Source organism: Mesocricetus auratus, unplaced genomic scaffold (assembly GCF_017639785.1).
Source record: "Mesocricetus auratus isolate SY011 unplaced genomic scaffold, BCM_Maur_2.0 Super-Scaffold_100015, whole genome shotgun sequence".
Taxonomy (NCBI): Eukaryota; Metazoa; Chordata; class Mammalia; order Rodentia; family Cricetidae; genus Mesocricetus; species Mesocricetus auratus.
Window position 1 is genome coordinate 43,581,386 of NW_024429198.1, and position 19,633 is coordinate 43,601,018.

General features: G+C 46.7%; 1 protein-coding gene across 1 annotated transcript in view; it reads left to right on the plus strand.

Annotated features, from left to right (window-relative positions):
* Lama3 (laminin subunit alpha 3) overlaps positions 1-19,633 on the plus strand; it is a 231,863-nt gene that overhangs the window by 82,281 nt on the left and 129,949 nt on the right. The window contains exons 13-17 of the mRNA XM_040757846.1: positions 11,806-11,943; positions 13,622-13,668; positions 15,383-15,482; positions 16,144-16,196; positions 16,420-16,525. Of these exons, the coding sequence (XP_040613780.1) occupies positions 11,806-11,943; positions 13,622-13,668; positions 15,383-15,482; positions 16,144-16,196; positions 16,420-16,525 (444 nt within the window). The remainder of the gene's footprint in view (positions 1-11,805; positions 11,944-13,621; positions 13,669-15,382; positions 15,483-16,143; positions 16,197-16,419; positions 16,526-19,633) is intronic.

Consider the following 19,633-nt stretch of genomic DNA (forward strand, 5'->3'; position numbering starts at 1 on the left):
GCGGAGAGCAGAGAGCAGGGAGCCTGGAGCAGAGTGTAACGACTCGGTTCTGCCAAGGATGGTTTCCCCTGGCAAGTGTTATAGCGCTGCTCGCTCTGCTCTGTTCTGCTCTGCTCTGCCCAGGGTCGCCTCTGCTTGCTCTGCTCTGCCCAGGGTCGCCTCTGCTCTGTCGCCGCCGCAAAAGAAGATCTTCCCCTGAAGCTCATCCAAAGGTGTTTATTGGAAGGCAGCTGGACCAGCCAAGCTGAACATACACAGGGTTTATATAGGGATTCTTGGGGTTGGGGAAGGTTTTCCAGAGTAGGGATTGGTCCGATTTCAGTGCTGAGCTCAGATTGGCTAGAGCTCTGCTCTGGGATTGGTTACTTTTTTTTTTTGTTTTGTTTTTGTTTTTGTTTTTTTTTTTTTGGTTACTTTTTTTTTTACACAGGATTAGGGTCAGATTTGGCTCTGATTTCAGGGCCAAAGTGTGTTTCTTTCTCTGGTCCTTTTTAGCCTTTTGGCTCCAATTTTAGGGCCAGGGTACATTTCTTTCACTGACTCTGATTCCAGGGACAAAGTGTGTTCTTTGGCATTGGTTTTAGGGTCAGGGTACATTTCTTTGGTTGTGATTGCAGGGCCAAAGTGTGTTTCTTTGGCTCTGCTCAGGGTGTGTTTCTTTGACTGGTCCCTTTTCCCTAAACCAGACCCTTCCTTTTCTACCCCATCTGCTCATGGACTCTCTCCCTTGATGTCAGTTCTTAGCCTTTACCTCACTTACCCACAAGAGGTCTCAGCCATCCCTTGCTACTTACTGTGCCACTTGTCACTGTCAGAAGGGGGAATCTGACCACTCCCTGTGGGACTACGCAGGGCCCGATGTGTGGTGTCGGTGAGAATGTGAGATGGACTGCAGCACCCCAGGACCAAAGGAAAACGGTCACGAGATCATGGGTTGAAGCCAAAAGCCCAGATAAGCCATTTGTTCCTTGTTTTAAGCTGACTCGAGCATTTTGTCTCAGCAACAGGAGTTTGACCAGCACAGCTTGCCTGCTACAAATCAGACTGGTCAATAAGGCAGTGCCTGGAGATGGTCAATACAAGGGGCTTGAGCCTTTGGTCCACAGAGGGCATTTAAATGGCGGCATCGTTTGCACTCACTGAATATGAGACCAGTAATATCTGGTGCAAACAGAGGGAGAAGGGGGTGAGGCAGTCAGATTGCTTTATCCCATGATCCTTTTCCAAGCATTTAGAATGGGTCTGTGATGGGGGTGGGGGTTGCATCTGTAGCCTTCTTTATCTCCCCTTCCCCCCATCCGTGGCATCTTAGGTGTAAACTCCTGGAGTGAGTGGTAGACAAAGGATTTTCATTTACTTTTCTGCAGAATCCGCTGGAGCACAGGACGTACCCACTTAGCCTCTACCCTTTCAGCAAAAGCAAAATATTCGTCGGCTGAAACTGTCTCATCCCCTCTCTGTGCAGCCCTTGTTTCTTCTGGAAAACCAAAAGGGACATCGGGAAGATTTGCACTAATGGAATCAGTCCCATGGCCTTGCGATTTTGATGCTTAGTCAAGCCTCAGTTCTGAAATCCATGGGGCCAGAAGTAGCATAAACACGTCTGGCCTCATGGATGGAGCCGGAAGGACAGATTCGCCTGAGGCAAAATCACAGTGCCACAACCAGGGAGCCACAATAGCTGTGGTAGGTCCTCAGTGCTCTGACAAATATCAGCTTCTACCCCTTGAGAGACGTTAAATGCTCAGGAATAGCACTTCCTTCGTGGAGAGCTGACAATGCTCAGGGATAGCACTTCCTTCGTGGAGAGCTGACAATGCTCAGGGATAGCACTTCCTTCGTGGAGAGCTGACAATGCTCAGGGATAGCACTTCCTTCGTGGAGAGCTGACGACTGACGGACTGTTCATTCTACAGCGCGGCATATGATGGTGCCACTCGCTCTCTGTTTTTAATGGCTGGGGTCACAGTGTGTTTGGACCTCTGCTCCTAAGGTCTTCCAAAGCCATTGGCACTCACTGGAAGCATTATATTGACAAGGCTTGCTCACAGCTTAGGGGTCAGGGCTGGTGAATGATAGCAGACACTGACCCCTGCTGTGAATGACTGTTGCCAGCCTCTGTAGGCTCCTGTCTGTGCTTCCAGGTCCAGGGAGGGAGGCTCACAAGACAAGCTAGGTGGATAAAGCCTGGCTCTCCCCCACCCCTCCATTCCTTCCTTAGTTCTGCTGGGAATGTGAGGACGTAGGAGCACGGCTTGGGCCTTTACATACAAGCTGAAGTTTTTGTTCTTGCATTTCCTCTTGGTGGGAGTATGTGTCCACCTTCCCCGAAGACTGTGACACTCACTGACTGTTGTTTGAGGTGCATAGGAAACACATTGTTTGTTTCAGAGGTGGTGTCCAGGTCCACCCTGAAGTTTGTTGCCTCAAGCTTGAAGCACTCTGGAGGAGTCCACAGAACATTCTGTGTCTGCTCCTTCTCTTGTGCTTCCTTTTTTCTCCTCAAAGGTAGCTTTTGTACCTGTTTTTATTTATTTATTGTGTGTGTATGTATATTTGCTTGCACTATGTGGGTCCCAGGGAACAAACTCAGGCCACTGGGCTCTTTGGCAAGTTCCTTTACTGACTAAACCATCTCTCTGCCTGCTTTTATGTGTGGTCCCAGGGATTGAACTCAGGTCATCAGGCTTGTTGGTAGGTGCTTTTACCCACTGAGTCATCTTGCAGGCCCCTTATGATCCACCATATTTATAATCAAATTAACATTGCCCCAAATGCCCTTTATTTCTTTAAAGGGGGAAAAAGCATTCTTTAAAGGGAATTAAAAGCAAACACTTCTGAGCTGTTCTTGAGGCTTGGATTTGTGTTTTTCATTAAATTAATTGCCTCCAGACCTCTAAAGAACAAGGCTGTACTGTTCTTGTCTTTAGCTTTGGTTCATTCAACTACTCTGTAGTTTTGTTTCATAGAATCAAATCACCAATAAAGACTGACTTACAAAGATGTCTATACACAATCATCAAAACTTACATATTCGTTTGTGTTCAGCCTTCAGCCACAGAAAGTAGCTATGACTTTCTCAGTTAGCTTAGTGATGGCGGAGGGACCCAGGCTTCCCTTTTCCTCCTCCTTTCTGTCTTCCTTCCTCTTCACTTCTCTTTGTCCCCTCCTCCTCCTCCTCCTGGTGGCGTTCCTGACCCGGTGGGATTTGCTAGCGCAGCAGAGGTTAGAGTGGGATGTGAAAACAGCAATTTTCTCTGAGTGGAAACTGAAGGGCTGTGGCGTTGACGCTGCCCTGAAACCCCCACAGTGACCTTTGATGCTCCTGAAGGTCCCCGATTTGAAATGTCAAGGGACACCCCTGGGGAAGCTGGCAGTCATTCCTGGAGCAAACCCGGAGCATGTGGCTAGGGGCTGAGAGCCCTCTGTGCAGTTTTGCCTCAAGCTGGCCCTTAATTTCATAGTCCATCTTCTCCTAAGAAAGCATCTAAGGTGGTTGCTTGGAAACAAAGGCTTAGAGTAGCCTAAGGTTTAACTTCTCCGATGCCCACTCCCAAAGAAGTGGATTGTGAGACACATTATGGGACCTATTGTTGGCTTCATGGCTTTGACTGACCAATCTGTTTTCCTGCAAGAAAGGAAAAATTCCAAAATCCTGGGCAATAAAAACATTGCTTCTGTGATAAAGGGCTCTTTGCACTTGAATTTGCTTCTTGTCTGTGTTGTCCTGAAGGTGAATAGAGTGGCTGTCTGGTGGCCATGTTGCAAGGCTCAAGGTAACACCCATCAGGGACATGTTCAGGTTAGGACTCCAACTAGGGTTTCCAGGGTCACTCATATCCTTTCATAGTCATCTGTTTGGCTTTCTCAGTGGACTAGGCCTGTGCTTGGGGCTAGGAGACAGTGGAGACCATGATGGACAAGCTTCCTGACCACTTGAACATTTGCTCTACATCAGACATCAAGTGACAGGTCACAGCCAAAATAGATGTATATTAAAACTTTTGTTTAAGGCGGGACATAGGGGCACATGCCTTTAAGCACTTGGGAGGCAGAGGCAGGCAGATCTCCAAGAGTTCAAAGCTAACCTAGTCTACATAGAAACTTCCAGGTTTGACGGGACTTTGTAGTGATTATAGTGATACCCTATCTCAAAAAGAAAAAGGGTGTCTAAAGTGTCTTCAAGGTGTATGATACATATGGCATTTGGATTTGTGTTTAGACTCCAGTCCTGTCCCTCAGATGTCTCATTACATATATGTAAATGTCTGAGAGCATTGTGGTCCAAATCACAAACAAGTGGCCCTCAGTCTCTCTCAGTTTTATGTGCCTTAGGAGTGCAGTGTCACCGCCTAAACAACGTGGGGGAAAGCAAATACTTCAAACTGAAAGGACCCAGACTGAAACAAAGGAGAGGGTAAGGCTGTTCCAGAAGCCTGTTACAGTGTTTCCAAGAGCGTGGGAAGGGCTGCCAATACTGGTGTTCGGAATTTGGCAGCTTTGAGGGCGGTGGGAGTAAAATGAACAAGACCCTGCAGATGGAGTGACTCACCATTTAAAACAGAGCATGTGATTAAGGTCAAGTCTTCATTTTCACCTCCAGAGTGTGACCATGTGTCCTGGGGCAGCCTCTGTGGAACCTGAGGGCTGGCATCTGTAACAGACTTGCACCATGTGTGCCCCGACACCTCGATACTGACTTTTCTAACCCATGTGTGCCCAGGCACCCTGATACTGACTTTTCTGTTTGCACTCGCTCCCCTAAGTCAGGAGTAGAAGAAAGAACCTGAATTGGCCAGGTTTCGCCCTCAACCAGGTATGCGTGTGTGCAGAGAGATTTATTGTAAGGAATTGGCTCTGGGAAGTGGGTGCTGGAAGCTCTAAAGTCCACAGGGTAGGTTGGCAGGCTAGAGCAGAGTTGTTGCCACCCCCACCGTACCCCCGCTAAGGTCAGAAGAAATGCCCGGAGAAGGGGTGCCTTTCATTTCTAAAGGAAGTGCCCAGTCTTTTCTCTGGAAGGTTTTGGTGGAGTGGGTGGCACCCACTCACTCAACGAAGGGTCACTGCTTTACCCAAATCTGCCAATTGAAATGTTAATCTCTTCTACACCTCCCCACCTGGTACCTGGCCAACCACCCGGGAGCCATACCCTAGCCAGAGAGGCTCCTGAAACTGGCACAGTCGGTTTCGTTCCCTTGAGGCTCATATGCATGTTTCTACACCCCAAGTTATCTCTGAGTACAATCTGTAACAAGGTCATGATTCTGCCTGACATGATACAATTATCCCACATACTATAGAAAACACACTCACCCTTTTCTCAGAAGAAGATGTGGAGTCCATGGGTGATGTTCCCACTTCTCCTTGCCATCCCATAATTTAAATGTGCTAGCATACAGTCTGTGCACCTGACCTTGTTTGGTAAGAGGTTGAGTGAAGGGAGTAAATAGACTCAGGCACACAACATGCATCCATGACAAATAAGGATGAAATACTGGCAGCAGCCATGCCCTTATTTCTGTACCGGGTCATGCGGTCTTAGGATCGCCTTCTCGTCACTCCCCACCCTGTCGCCTTCAGTATGCACCTCACACAGACGTGCGGCTTCACCAGGTAGAATGGCCCAAGTTTCTTTGTTACAAGGCCCAGTCCAGCACAAATCTTGCCTGATGGGATGGTGAGGGCATGGTGGCATTAGGGTACACCTTACAGGACCACATGTACTACTTCATTGTGGAGTAGCAGCCCCACTTTCCCCTAAGCCATCAAGGAAAATGATCACTGCCATCTTCGTTGATTGCAAAGCTTGAAGGGCCCAAGGTGCAGGTAGTGATCTGAGGTTCTAGTTCGGTGGAATTCTGTGGGCCTTGGTGGAAACGTCCTTCTCTGTGGAACTAATGCCTGTAGGTCTGCTAAGCACAAACTGGGACAGGATGGACGCTAGGAGGATCCCGTGGGTAATGGGGAATGATGCTGTGCCAACTCCATGCCTTGCTTCCTGGACCCATGCATCCTGGGTGCTTGAGAAACAGCATCACATGCTGGGCACACAGCACCATCTAGAGGACCTTACAGACCTAATGACCTCCACTTGGCCTTTCCCACTGCCACTGTGAATATCATGGCAGCTGGTGAGTTATCTAGTCTAACTATATGTTCTGGAACTTGGGTTTGGGAGGAGGATGTGAGGTCAACCTCATTGGTCACCTGACATCCATACTGTGACAATAATGACATGGTCACGTTTTGGGTCTTCTAACTTTAGTGTCAGTTCAGGGCCAGCTCCCAGTAATCTCCGAAGGTTCTGGTAACTTTCTTTCCTCTGTGCGTAGGGACCAGGCTGGAAGGCCATAGACCCCTTTGGAGAAGGCTGGGAAAGATATGGAGTAAACATTTGGGTAGTGTAGGGAAGTCCTTCCTCAGAAGGATCTAGATTCTACATCACTTAGGAATTCTGGGGTCTGTAAACTGGCTCAGGCCTGGGAATTCGTTACTGGGACGTGAGTCTCTGTTCTTACACTTGGAGCTAGTGTTTTGTCACACTACCTAGAGCTGTCCCTCTTAACAGATCAAGTGAGAATCCAGCGGCTTCCAACACTTTTGCTTCTAGGAGCACACAGTGAACGAGCCAGCACCCCGGGTCCCCTGTGTGTGTCCGTCTATTTGGCTGGGCCGTTTTGACTCTTGTCTTCATGGCAATTCTGCCCTTGTTGTGGGTGGGTAATTAGTGCAGACATTTGACCCCTGCTACCCCAGGAGCCTCCCTGCATCCCAGTTAGCGTTCCTTTACATGCATAACATTACATACCCATTTAAAATGGAAAACGCATGCACACAGCTGTTTTGGAGTTTAATATACCTCCTGTGTGCCACACTGTGCATCCCACTTTTAGGCCTTATTGCAGCTTGAGTCTAGAGAGCAGTCTAGAGAGACAGAAGGGTGATGGGTGGGTCCTGAGGAACACTGGCAATCTTTGCAAGGCAGCTGCTTCTTCAAGGCAACTGCAGTTTCAATCAGCATAGCTGCTGATTTTGCCAGATGCTGGCAGAGTGGCTGCTTCTATTGGCAAACAGATTTGTGGACCATGTAGCGGTGTCTTGTTGGTGGACCTGTAATGGTGGCCACACCCCCTTGGGCGTGGCTTCAGGTAGACTGGCAAACAGATTCAGTGTCCCTGTCTGCATCCTAATCTTCCCCCAGATGTTCTCAGGCCACTTTACAAGCTTGTGTTCGTCACTGCTCTTACTGCTGTGAGTATCTGAGATTATCTGACGGGGGCAGTCTTTGGATGGAAGAGTCTGCTTCAGCCTGTGGTTTGAGGGGACTGGCCATCATGGTGGGGAAGGCGAGGAGGCACACACCCGCGCATGCTGATCCCATCGCGTTCACAGTGGCGGAGTGGGGAGAAATGCGTGCCGGTCCTTTCCCGCCTCCTTTGCAGTCCTCAGCCCAGGAGAAATTACTGCCCACATTCAGGTGGTGCCTCCTTCTCAGTAAAAATCTCTCTGGCATGGTGCCCTCTCGACAGCCCTGGGGCTGTTTAGAAGTGGTTCTAAACTTCACCAAGTTGACAATGATGATTACGCTATTCACTCCTTGACTTTCCCTACAGCTACTTTGCAAGGCTGAGAATTCGATTTGTCTTGTAATTCTGCTTTTGGCAATCTCTGCTCGGAGGCTGAAGATTAGGATCTCCTCTGGGAGAGATGTAAGATCTATGGGGTCATTTGTACTATGCGTGAGATGCACAGTCAAATTCTAGAACTCTTTTGCCTTTAATCTGTACAGCACAATGAGAAATAACCAGCTAACGTCATTTACTCATTAGTTGGCAACAAGCAGGCAAAACAAAACAAAAAACCCTCTCAGCTATCAAATACTCAGAATACTGACTTCATACATGCTTGATTAGGAGTGCACAGGAGCAGTGTGTTTGCATCTGTATCATCTGGATTACCACTGATCTTGTCATTGAAGGACACTGTCGATAATGCTTCTATAGGTAGTCAGGCTAGAGAGCCATTTTAATTCCAGAAGCCCCCACACCAATTCAGTGAATGAGGTCATTAGAGTCTGTCCCTCAAGTAAGCTAACTGTATCTGCACTGACAACCGTTTGAAAGAATCTAGGATCTGTGTTTGACTCCAGAGAAACAGATCCAGCACATGTGGACAAGCACGCACGCACGCACGCACGCACGCACACAGATTTAGTTCACACAGTTGCACATTTGGCCTGTAAGTTCAGAATCTGTAAGGAAAGCCAGTAGGCTAGAGATCTAGGAAAGACATTTTTGTAGCTTGAATCTAAAGGCTGCTTGTAGGCAGGACATCTTTATGGGAACAGTCTTTCTTCTGTAAGGGCCTTGACCTGATTTGATAAAGCCCATCATGGAATATAATCTGCTTTTCTTAAAGTCTACTGTGTGTGTGTGTGTGTGTGTGTGTGTGTGTGTGTGTGTGTGTGTCTATACGTGTGTCTGTTTGTGTGCGTATGAGATGGAAGGGATTATAATAAGATCAGGCTGGCCCAGAACTTACTGTATAGCCCAAAATGACTTGAATCGTGCAGGAATTTTCCTGCTTCTGTCTCCCAGAGTTCTCAGATTACATCATATGCACTTGGTCTAGCAATTCTACTTATTTGAATGTTAATTTCATATAAAATACATTTTAGCAACATTGATATTGTTATTTGATCAAATATCTGGCTGCCATGACCTGACCTGGCTGACTCATAAAAACAATAGTCACAGAGATGAAGAACATTTCTTCAGAAAGCTGTAAAGGTGGGAACTTAATCTCCAAACAGAGGCTTGGTAGGACCACAGGGCCAGGAAGGATCCCTGAACAGGCAGACAGGCTTGGTGGGGCTACAGGGCTGGGAAGGCACCCTGGTGGAGATAGCAGTAGATTATCCATGTCTTTGTCCAGGTGCCCAGCACCAGCTGGCAGAGTGGCATTAGGCAAATTTCTCATACATTACTCCGTGGGGGTAGGGCTCTTTACACTGTTACTAATGCTCTAATTCCTCGTCTGGACTCTTTGAAGTTGGGAATGCATATTTCTATAGTCTTCTGCAATGCAGCACCTAGCCATGATACCATTAGGTACAGTAGAATGTTGTCTGCTGGGCTGGTGGATATGGATGGGAGGCAGGGGTGACAGCACACTCTCTGGTCTGCCACTGTGTCTCTCAGAAAAAGCCACAGAGCCTGTTGGATTCCCAGGTCATTTGTTAATGAGGAAACCAGCCTCATTCCACTCCTTCAGTGAGTTTATGACTTCAGTGATAGCAGGGCAAACATTTGCTCCTCATTATCATTCACACTAAAAAGCCCTATCAGAGTTTGTCCCCATAGGGCACTGGCACACAGCCTGCCTGAGAATGAGAACAGAAAGCATGGTCTCTGTTTGGCCCCTCGGAAAGCTCTTGGCCCCAAGGCTTAGTCAATTAGTATTTTTCCAGATCCCAAGGTTACCATGTATAACATCATAGAGGAGACTTGACCTATGGTAGGTTCCTTCTTCAAGGTCTCAACTAATGTGGGAATTTTGAGGCCTTGCAAGTGAAGGTGTCTCTTGCACACACAAACACATGTGCACGTGTGCACACCCACATAATTTTTTTTACTGTGCATGTAATTGATTTTTATTGAGTACACTGACTATACATTTGGCAGTCACAGGTACTAATTCACCGGTACCCATTAATCTAGTATGGAATAGCGGAAGGCATATTTCTCCACACATCTGGGGAGCTGGAACTTGGGACAGTGAAGTTGGTGAGAGCAAACTTGGAGCTAGTCCTCTGCCGATTTCTGTGCTCTAGACCTTAGCAGACAGGTTTGGACTCCGGTTTAAAGAAGGACAAACTGAGGCTTAAAGAGACCAAGTGTGTCACTCGTGCATGAGTATATGAATGCTGAGTGACACGGTTGATGTTTAGATCCAAATGTATCTGACCCCATGGAGGGAAGTGGAGTGGGGGAGCCCTTTGCTTCCTAGACTAATTTAGTGACTTCAAGAATACTTTTTGTTCTTTGTCTTTAGAGGCAGAGTTTCTCTTGGTAGACAAGACTGGCCTCAAACTCAGAGATCTCTTTGCGTCTCCCTCCCGAGTGCTAGGGTTAAAGGCGTGTGACACCACAACCTAGTTTAAGAATACCTTTACCTTCTGAACTTTGCCCTGTAGTTGTGGGATAGGTCCTTCCACTCTTGGAAAGATGGGGGACTATTGGAAGGAAGGAGTTTGTCAGGCCATTCGCCCCTGGCTAGCTTCCCAGGAGCAGGGTCTTCACAGTACAAGTGAGTGACACTGAGTAACTGGGGACCTGTCGGGTTATACATACAGGGACAGAGGGACTTGCCCTAGTGGGAAGAGAGCCTCTCCGCCTCTGCCTAGTGGGTTAGGACAAAGGATTCGGGTGTGTGTGGTGATATGTTGTTTGTGACCTATTTAAGCCACTGGAGATCAAAATAGCAAAGCAGCCACACTAGTTAGCTATAGAAGCCAGCCAATGGTGGCACACACCTTTAATCCCAGGACTCAGGATTAAGAGGTAGATGGATCTCTGTTAGTTCAAGGCCACTGACTACATGAAATTGATCCAGTCCTAAAAGAAACAGCTCACACAAAGGTGATCTCAGCACCTGGGATCACACGCTTTTAATCCCAGCACTAGGGAGGTGGAGGCAGGAGGATGTGGCTGGTCAGAGAAAGGAATATAGGGAGGAGGAGACAGGAACTGAGAGCTTTTGCCTCTGAGGATTTGTGGAGACCGGATTATCGTTTCATTTGGGTAGAGGCAAAATCTACTGGCCTGGCTGCTTTGCTTCTCCGATCTTCAGCCCCAATATCCGTCTCTGTGTTTTTATTTTTCATGCTATAGGAATGACTCCCCCACCAATTCCCAGCACTGCCTGTGTAACTTTCCCCACAACTGTTCACCTGCACTAGACCATGGGAAAGTGAATAGGAAGAGAGCAGGGAAAACCGAGGGCACCTATAGGCTGCCCTGCACTGGAGTTTGTTTGATCCCAATGGGATGTGGCATTGGCCCTCATCCTTAGTGACTCATTATTGCTGTCTCCGCCCCCCTCCCCACACATGCTCTAAGCTCCACCACACTGGAGAAGCACCGAGGTCCTCCTCTTCCATAAGCCTGTCTTGCTGAGCACAAAAGTAACAACAGCAATAAAACTAGCATCCCAAGTCCTGGCTGTGCAGAGCCTCACTCATCTGTCAAGGATTCTTTAATCTATCGAGTATCAGTTCCACTTAAGGGAGGGGAAACTGAGGCTCAGCACAGTCAAAGACATGAATCTAGAATGTAAATTTGTGTCTTTCTGGCTCTATCCGAGGGTCCTGTTGTATGAATAATATAGACCCAGAGACAGATATTGGGGTTCAAGCTGAAGATCAGAGAAGCAAAGCAGCCAAGTCACCAGAGAACTCTTTACCTCTACTAAGGCTGGGGCAATCCTGTCCTCAACGTGGCTGGAGACTAATTTCCTAAGCCTGGATGCCAGTTCTGAGACCCTGCTCCTGTCTTACATTCCTCTCTAGAGCTGAGATTAAAGGTGTGCGCCACTGCTGCCTGGCTTCTATGGCTAACTAGTATGGCTGCTGGGATTAAAGGTGTGTACCACCACTGCCTGGCCTCTATGGCTGTGGCTAGCTTTGCATTCTGATCTCCAGACAAGCTTTATTAAATCATAAACAATAGTATCACCATAGGGTCCTGTCTAGGACACCACCCTGTATTCTGTCATGCCTGAGTCTGATCTAGCTATTTCCTACAGTTTGCCAATGTTCCACTATCGGATCCTATCCAGTACCCTGTGACCCAGTGACTGGCCAGTGTGAATGCCTGCCTGGGATAGCGGGAAAGCAGTGTGACAGGTGTCTCTCGGGAGCCTATGACTTTCCCTACTGCCAAGGTAAGGAAGCCAGTAGCATGTTGGAAGCGTGTCTCTCACCTGAGTGGGTCTAGCCAGCCTCTCAGGAGCTTGTCAGTCTTCCCCAAACGACACCAGCCACCCTAGAGGTTTGGCTCAGTCCGCCCCGGCCAACTTCACAGAAAGCACACACATCATGTGCTCAACCTCAGAGATGATTAGTGTCTAATGAGAACAGCCAAAATCCCCATTCATAAGAAAATCTGGCTTCCTAGTTCACAGTCACTTCTCTGCATCCGCATGGTGAAAGTGACCCATGGAGTCTGCCCTCCATTTGCTTGGCATCCCCCTTCCCCCCCCGTACATGCCAAGGCATCAGGCTTTCTCTCCCTAGTGGCTTTCAGTGCGAATGCAGCCCGCACAGGGTCTTTGCTGTGGGGCAAGCGCTGTGTTCTGCCCTTCCCCCAACACAGAAATAAGCTGCCCGCATTTCCCCCAAGCTCCACAGTGTGGGCAGCCCCCGGGTGTATTGTAGCTCTGCCTGGGCATTGCAGAGGTCTTTTGCCTGACTTTCCATCTGCGGGAACCCTCCTGCTCCTGGTGACACCCAGGGTCACCATCCAGAGCTGGGTGGAACTGGGTAGAAGCGCACACGGCATTTTCCAGAACTTCCCCGATCAGATTTCTCCAGACCAGATTTTTCTGAGGGTAGAAACTGCAGGGAGCAGCGACAGGACTCGTCCAGAAGGCCCGTGGGTCTGTGTGGGCCGCAGGCCCGTAAGTGCCGTGACAGAGGAGAGTAGCCATGATTATACTAGAGCTGGAGAGCGACTCTGGCCATCCTGGGAGTAGCCCAGGGCTGGGCAAGGTCAGTGTGGAGAACAAGAGGAGAGAAAATGAGGTGTGTGCCGCTAGAGAAAAATGGATCACAGTGAGGAGGGAGAGGGTGGCGTCGTGAGAAACTGAGGCAAAGGTAACACAGAGGAAACGAAGGCAGAAAGGGGAGGGGCCATTTGTAAGGATATACCCTCCTGTCGTGTTCCTCAGAAGCAGGCTCAACCAAGCTGCTGTCAGTATAACCCTGAGACATTGCAGATGCTCAGCTACAGCCTCTGCAGGTGAAGGTGGGAAACACACCAGCTGTTGTCACCAAGAACTTTAGCACAGGAAGGGACAGCGGATAAAGATAATCAATTATCTCTCAGTTACAAAGTGAAGTTAGAAATTCTGTAACTTCTATTGATGGACAATTAATTTTTTTTATTTTAAAAGAGGTGTAATATCGCCCTCTTCTGGAAAATTCTAAAGATGCTAAAAATTTCAGTCTTTCCTAACCACCCATTAGGAATGAAGTTTTATAGGGAGGTGGGGTGTGCCGGAAGGATTGAGGGGGAGGAAAGAATATGATCAAAATATATTGTGTACAATTTTCAAAAATAAGTTAAAATATATATTAAAATAGAGTACAGGAAACATTAAACAAAGGAAGTTGTATTCCCAGGCAGGGCAGACTCGTTGAGTGACAGATGGGTCATTGCAGATAAGTAGCATAAAGACCTCCAGGTGTGCCTTAGTGTGAGTCACACACAGACTTTGCCGCTCATCTGTCAAAAACATAAATGTGGGTGCACTTTTTTTTAAAAAAGCAAAATTAAAGGTTTTTTTTTGAAGTATCAAAACCACCAGCAAGACACTTGTATCATTTCTGAATCATATACAGGGTCCAGCAGTGTTTGTGACCCAGCTGGGACCATTGACTCCAGCTTGGTAAGTAGGGGAATCTATGTAAAACTCCAAGACTAACCCATGTGGAAACTTCCTGAAATTAACATAAACACAGATCCAACGGCTTAAAGAGGCCATGGCTCTTTTTCAATATGTGTGTGTAGTTTGTGAGGTTTATTTTTTAAAACAAGAGAATAAAGTTTATTTAGATTTTTGTCCTACAAACCGAGAGTTAGCTCTTCCTGGAAGTTTCTGTGAAGGTACTGCCATTATGGAGAGCCACCCAGGCTCAATCACTAGCAAAGAACTTGTGACATAAAGATGGCCATTCACAAAACTGTCACATGGTCTCTGTTTCTTTCCATGCAGACACTGTGCTAATTTGAGCAACTTCCTAAGACCCTTAGGACTTGTCTCTCTTCATGACCTCACACGTAGGAATGCAATAGCTGACCCTGGAGGACAAGGGGCAGGAGATTCTGCTCTTCCTGCTATGGGGTTTGATGACACGGAAGCCAGGAAGGCATTTGACCTCTCACATAAGTACTCATCACATCAGTCTCCCCTGTGAGAGGCTCATAGTTGTCAGTAAACGTATGGTCTATAGAGTAAAGACATTAACAGATACTGGCAGTTTGTGTGTGCATGTTAGGTGTGGGTACGTGTACACATGCATGTATTTGGGGATTAGAGGCCAATCTCACATGCATGGGCTTGTGTGCATGTTAGGTGTGGGTACGTGTACACATGTATGTATTTGGGGATTAGAGGCCAATCTCAGATGTAATTCCTCAGGGATCATTCACCATCTTCTTTCAGACAAGTCTCTCACTGGCTCTTAGATCACCAAGTAGGCTAGGCAGCTAGCCAGTGAGTCCCAGAGATGTGTCTGTCTTCACCTCCCGGCACTGGAACTACTTGCCATCCTGTCTGTCTTTTTAAATGTGGGTTCTGGGAATCAAACTCGAGCCCTCACACCTGCAAGAAAAACATTTTAGTGACTGTGGCATCTCATCAGACATGACAATGTTTTAGACAAGAGAGATCTTAATATTTTCCTTTCTCTGTACTCTTAACCAATTTGTTGGTTATTCATGTAAAATGCAAGTATGTACTGAAAAGTTCAGGGGCTGGAGAGATGGGTCAGTAGTTAAGAGCACTTACAGCTCTTACAGAGGGGGTTCAATTGCCAGCACCCACATGGTGACCTACAGCCATCCTTAACTCGAGTTTGGGCACCAGGCACACACATGGTGCACACACATGGTGCACACACATACATGCAGATAAAGTACTCAAGGCACACACATGGTGCACACACACACATGCAGATAAAGTACTCAAGGCACACACATGGTGCACACACATACATACAGGTAAAACACTCAAGGCACACACATGGTGAATATACATACATGCAGATAAAGCACTCAAGACACACACATGGGGCACACACATGGTGCACACACATACATGCAGATAAAGTACTCAAGGCACACACATGGTGAATATACATACATACAGGTAAAGCACTCAAGGTACACACATAGTACACATACATATGTTCAGGTAAAACATTCAAATATATCAATTATACAAACATTTTTTAAGTTCAGAAGGCTCCTTAAAGCAACCGTGTGCTTTAGCAAGTCCTTTGACTTATCTTTCACGTCCAAAATTTTATTTTGATGATGACACATGCTTGAAATAGGTCTTAATTTGAGATGCCAAATGTCAGTTTGATTTTCATTTTAAGGGATATTGCCAGTGCAAGCCTCATGTTGCAAGTCCTACGTGCAGTGTCTGCAAACCATTGTATTGGAATCTGGCCAAAGAAAACCCCAGTGGATGCTCAGGTGAGATGTCTCCTGAACTGCCAAGTCCTGCCATGCCATCGCCTCTTTATTTCTGTCTTCTCTGTGCCCGCATTGACAAGGGAGCGCTTTTTAAGCCAATTTGACTTGTTCAACATGCTGCATAATACTTTGGTGTACTCCACCTCCATTCTGCCAAATCTGACAAAGATTTATGTATACTGTTTCCATGTGGTAAATGACTGTGAACTCTTTGTATTTGTAAACCACTCTTTCTGGCTTAATTTTATGCACATAAGCAATGGCATCCAATACTGCACCTTTGTTTTATACAATTATTAAATCCAGGATACCAAGTTTAAAACCCACACTAAGAGGTCTAAGTGAAGTGACTATCTTTGGGTAGAGTGTATTTTTATACAGTCATGTCAATAATGACCTTGACATTGGAAACCTTTATAAACCATGTGCTGGAGCAGCCATAAGCCAGCCATTACTCTAGGTGGATTGCATTGATTGACCTATCCTACTGACTTCAGAAAGCAATCTTCTTTTAGACTCAAGCAGTGCAGACTGAAGGTTGCTTAAGTCCACAGGGAAGCCCAACCACATGAGTTGTATTGTAGGCATATGATGTCAGGAGAGCCAGGGAATGCTTCCTGTGAAACCCCTGGCTCATAGACACTCTCTTTTATCTTCACAGAATGCCAGTGCCACGACGCAGGGACAGTGAGTGGAATTGGAGAGTGCGGGCAGGTAACATGGGTCAGTTTGTCATGTGATGACTGTAGGGTGCTGCTGTGGTTGACTGTGGGGTCCCTGGAGGAGGGTTCAAGCCCCGTGCTAGTTATCCTGGCCACGGGCATACTCTTCCGTTCCTGGTTACGCTGCTTCCTATTGTGTGTTGAGCCTGTTTTCCAATCCGAAGGTTAGTAAATCCTGTGCATCAAATGCTGCACTTGACTCATTTCTTCTACAGGGAGATGGCGACTGTAGCTGCAAAGCTCATGTAACTGGTGATGCCTGTGATACCTGCGAAGATGGGTATTTCTCTTTGGAGAAGAGCAATTACTTTGGCTGTCAAGGTAAATACACATGGCAGGGTTTGAGCAAGGGAAAGTGCTGGAGGACAAGGGCTGCCAGATCCCGCCAATACTGGCTGCAGCTGACTTATTTATTTATTTTAGCTTTCTACAAAGTGTTTTACTTGGTCTTTGAGAATTTCACACAATACATTTTGATCATGTTCTTTTCTCTTCCCCAACTCCTTAAAGATCTTCCCCCACCTCCCTACCCACCCAACTTAACATTTTTAATTTTTTACATTTAAATTAGAAACAAGCTTGTTTTACATGTCAATCCCAATTCCCTCTTCCTCCCCTGCCTCCCACCAAAGCCCTATCCCATCTCCTTTCTGCTCCCCAGGGAGGGCGAGACCTTCCATGGGGGATCTTCAAAGTCTGTCATATCATTTGGGGCAGGGCCTAGGCCCTCTCCTGTGTATCTAGACTGAGAGAGTATCTCTCTATGTGGAATGGGCTCTCAGAGTCCATTCACGTACGTGGGATAAATACTGATCCACTACCAGGTCCCATAGGTTGCCCAGACCTCCAAACTGACATCCACGTTCAGGGGGTCCTATTCTGGTTTCCCAGCTATCAGTCTGGGGCCCATGAACCCCCCCTTCTTCAGGTCAGCTGTTACTGTGGGTTTCTCTAGCCTGGTCTTGACCCCTTTGCTCATCAATGCTCCCTCTCTGCAACTGGATTCCAGGTGTTCAGCTCAGTATTTAACTGTGGGTGTCTGCTTCTGCTTCCATCAGCTACTTGATGAAGGCTCTAGGATGGCATATAAGGTAGTCATCAATCTATTGGAGAAGGGCATTTAAGGTAGATTGTTAAGCAATCTAAGCAATAGTGGAGGTCATCCTTGTAGGTCTCTGGACATTTCCTTAGTGTCAGATTTCTCTTTAAACTTATAATGGCTCCTTCTATTATGATATCTCTTTTCTTGCTCTCCTCTCTTCTTCCCCTGACTCAATCTTCTTGATTCCTCATGTCCTCCTCTCCCCTCCCCTTCTCCCCTTCTCTTTCTCCTAACTCCCTTTCCCCTTCCCCCATACTCCCAATTAGCTCAGGAGATCTTATCCCTTTCCCCTTCTCCAGGGTACCATGTATGTCTCTCTTAGGGTCCTCCTTGTTTCCTAGCTTCTCTGGTGGTGTGGATTGTAGGCTGGTAATCCTTTGCTCTATGTCTAAAATCCATATATGAGTGAGTACATACCATGTTTGTCGTTTTGTGACTGGGTTACCTCACTCAGGATGGTTTCTTCTAGTTCCATCCATTTGCCTGCAAATTTCAAGTTTCCAATGTTTTTTTTCTGCTGAGTAGTACTCCATTGTGTAAATGTATTACATTGTCTCTATCCACTCTTCAATTGAGGGGCATCTAGGTTGCTTCCAAGTTCTGGCTATTACCAATAATGCTGCTATGAACATAGTTGAACAGATGTCCTTGTTGTATGAATGTGCATCTTTTGGGTATATGCCTAAGAGTGGAATTGCTGGGTGTTGTGGTAGATTGATTCCCCTTTTCCTGAGGAATCTCCATACTGATTTCCAAAGTGGCTGTAAGAGTTTGCACTCCCACTAGCAGTGGGGGAGTGTTCCCCTTTCTCCACATCCTCTCCAGCATAAGCTGTCATTGGTGTTTCTGATTTTAGTCATTCTGACAGGAGTAAGATGGTATCTCAGAGTTGTTTCGATTTGCATTTCCCAGATAGCTAAGGATGTTGACCACTTTCTTATGTGTCTTTCAGCCATTTTAGATTCCTCTACTGAGAATTCTCTATGTAGTTCTGTACCCCACTTTTTAATTTAATTATTTGGTGTTTTGGAGACTTGCTTCTTGAGTTCTTTGTAAATTTTGGAAATCAGCTCTCTGCCAGATGTGGGGTTGGTGAATATCTTTTCCTGTCCTGCGGGCTGCCGTTTTGTCTTGTTGACTGTGTCCTTTGCGGCTGACTTTCAAGGACAGTGCTTACATACTCTGTCTTGAGAACTTGTCCAAATATTCAGTAATGCTTGGTCATGCATGTAGCCTAAATTATTAGGGTTCCCAGACAGAAAATGACATTGGAATTCAAGATTTAACAATAGCAGTTAATTATCTGGTGGGGAGTATGTGCAAAAAGTCCATTGCTGCAGGGAGTTATTTTAGTAAGTTACTTCAAGCTCTGACCTTGAATCAGAAAAATACCTGGGAAAATGGACTCATGTATTTTTCTCTAGAGGTAACCAGCTATTTGTCTCCAGGGGCAACCAGATGCTTTGAATTTTTTTCCTGGAATCTAAAATTAGCTTTCTGTGTAAAAGGCTGTCTTTGTGACTAAAAATCCTATATCAATCTGAATAATGTAAAATATCCTTGTATTATTTATATTCATCAAATTGCAGAAATCATCTTCCTGACCATCCACAGCTATATGTGTGCCCAGTAAGTGTAAAACACACCACCAAAGGGCTGTGGAAAGAACATCTCAGCTGTTTTTATTAGGGAGGTATAGTAGTAGTACTTGAAAAGTTCCAGATAGAAGCAACCAGTCATTTGCAATCAGTGGCCCTATGGCTTTGCCAAGTGGGGCTTCCCAATAGGGAATTATACATCTGTCAAGTTGACTTGTTAAATGCTAGTTGTCACTGCTGTATATTCTCATGGCCTCTTGCAATCAGCAGCTCTCGGCAATGGATGTGTATGCCTCTGTGAATGGAGGCCAGAGGCTCATGTCAGGTACCTCCTCAGTTGTCTCCACCCCGGTTTTGAAGACAGGGTCTCTACTGAATCGGGAGCATGCCCTGATCAGCAGGTCCCAGGGATCCTCCTGTCTCTTCACCCTCGGCACTGCCATTCTTTCCAAGTCTGTGTCGGAAACACTTCACTCACTGACTCCTTCTCCCAGACTACTTAACCATGGTTAGCTCCTGGGCTTGCCTTGTGCTGGACAATAGCGTTACCACCACCACCACCACCCCCACGCCCCCCACCACCACCGGGAACCTTTAAGGGGACAGACCGTTTTTGTTTAGGACATTCCTGCTTGATATAACGGATGGTGGAGGAAACAAAACATCCACTACAGTGCTGAGAATATCCGAGCTGTTTCTCATGGGGAGGAAGCATCTGGCAGGAAGGTA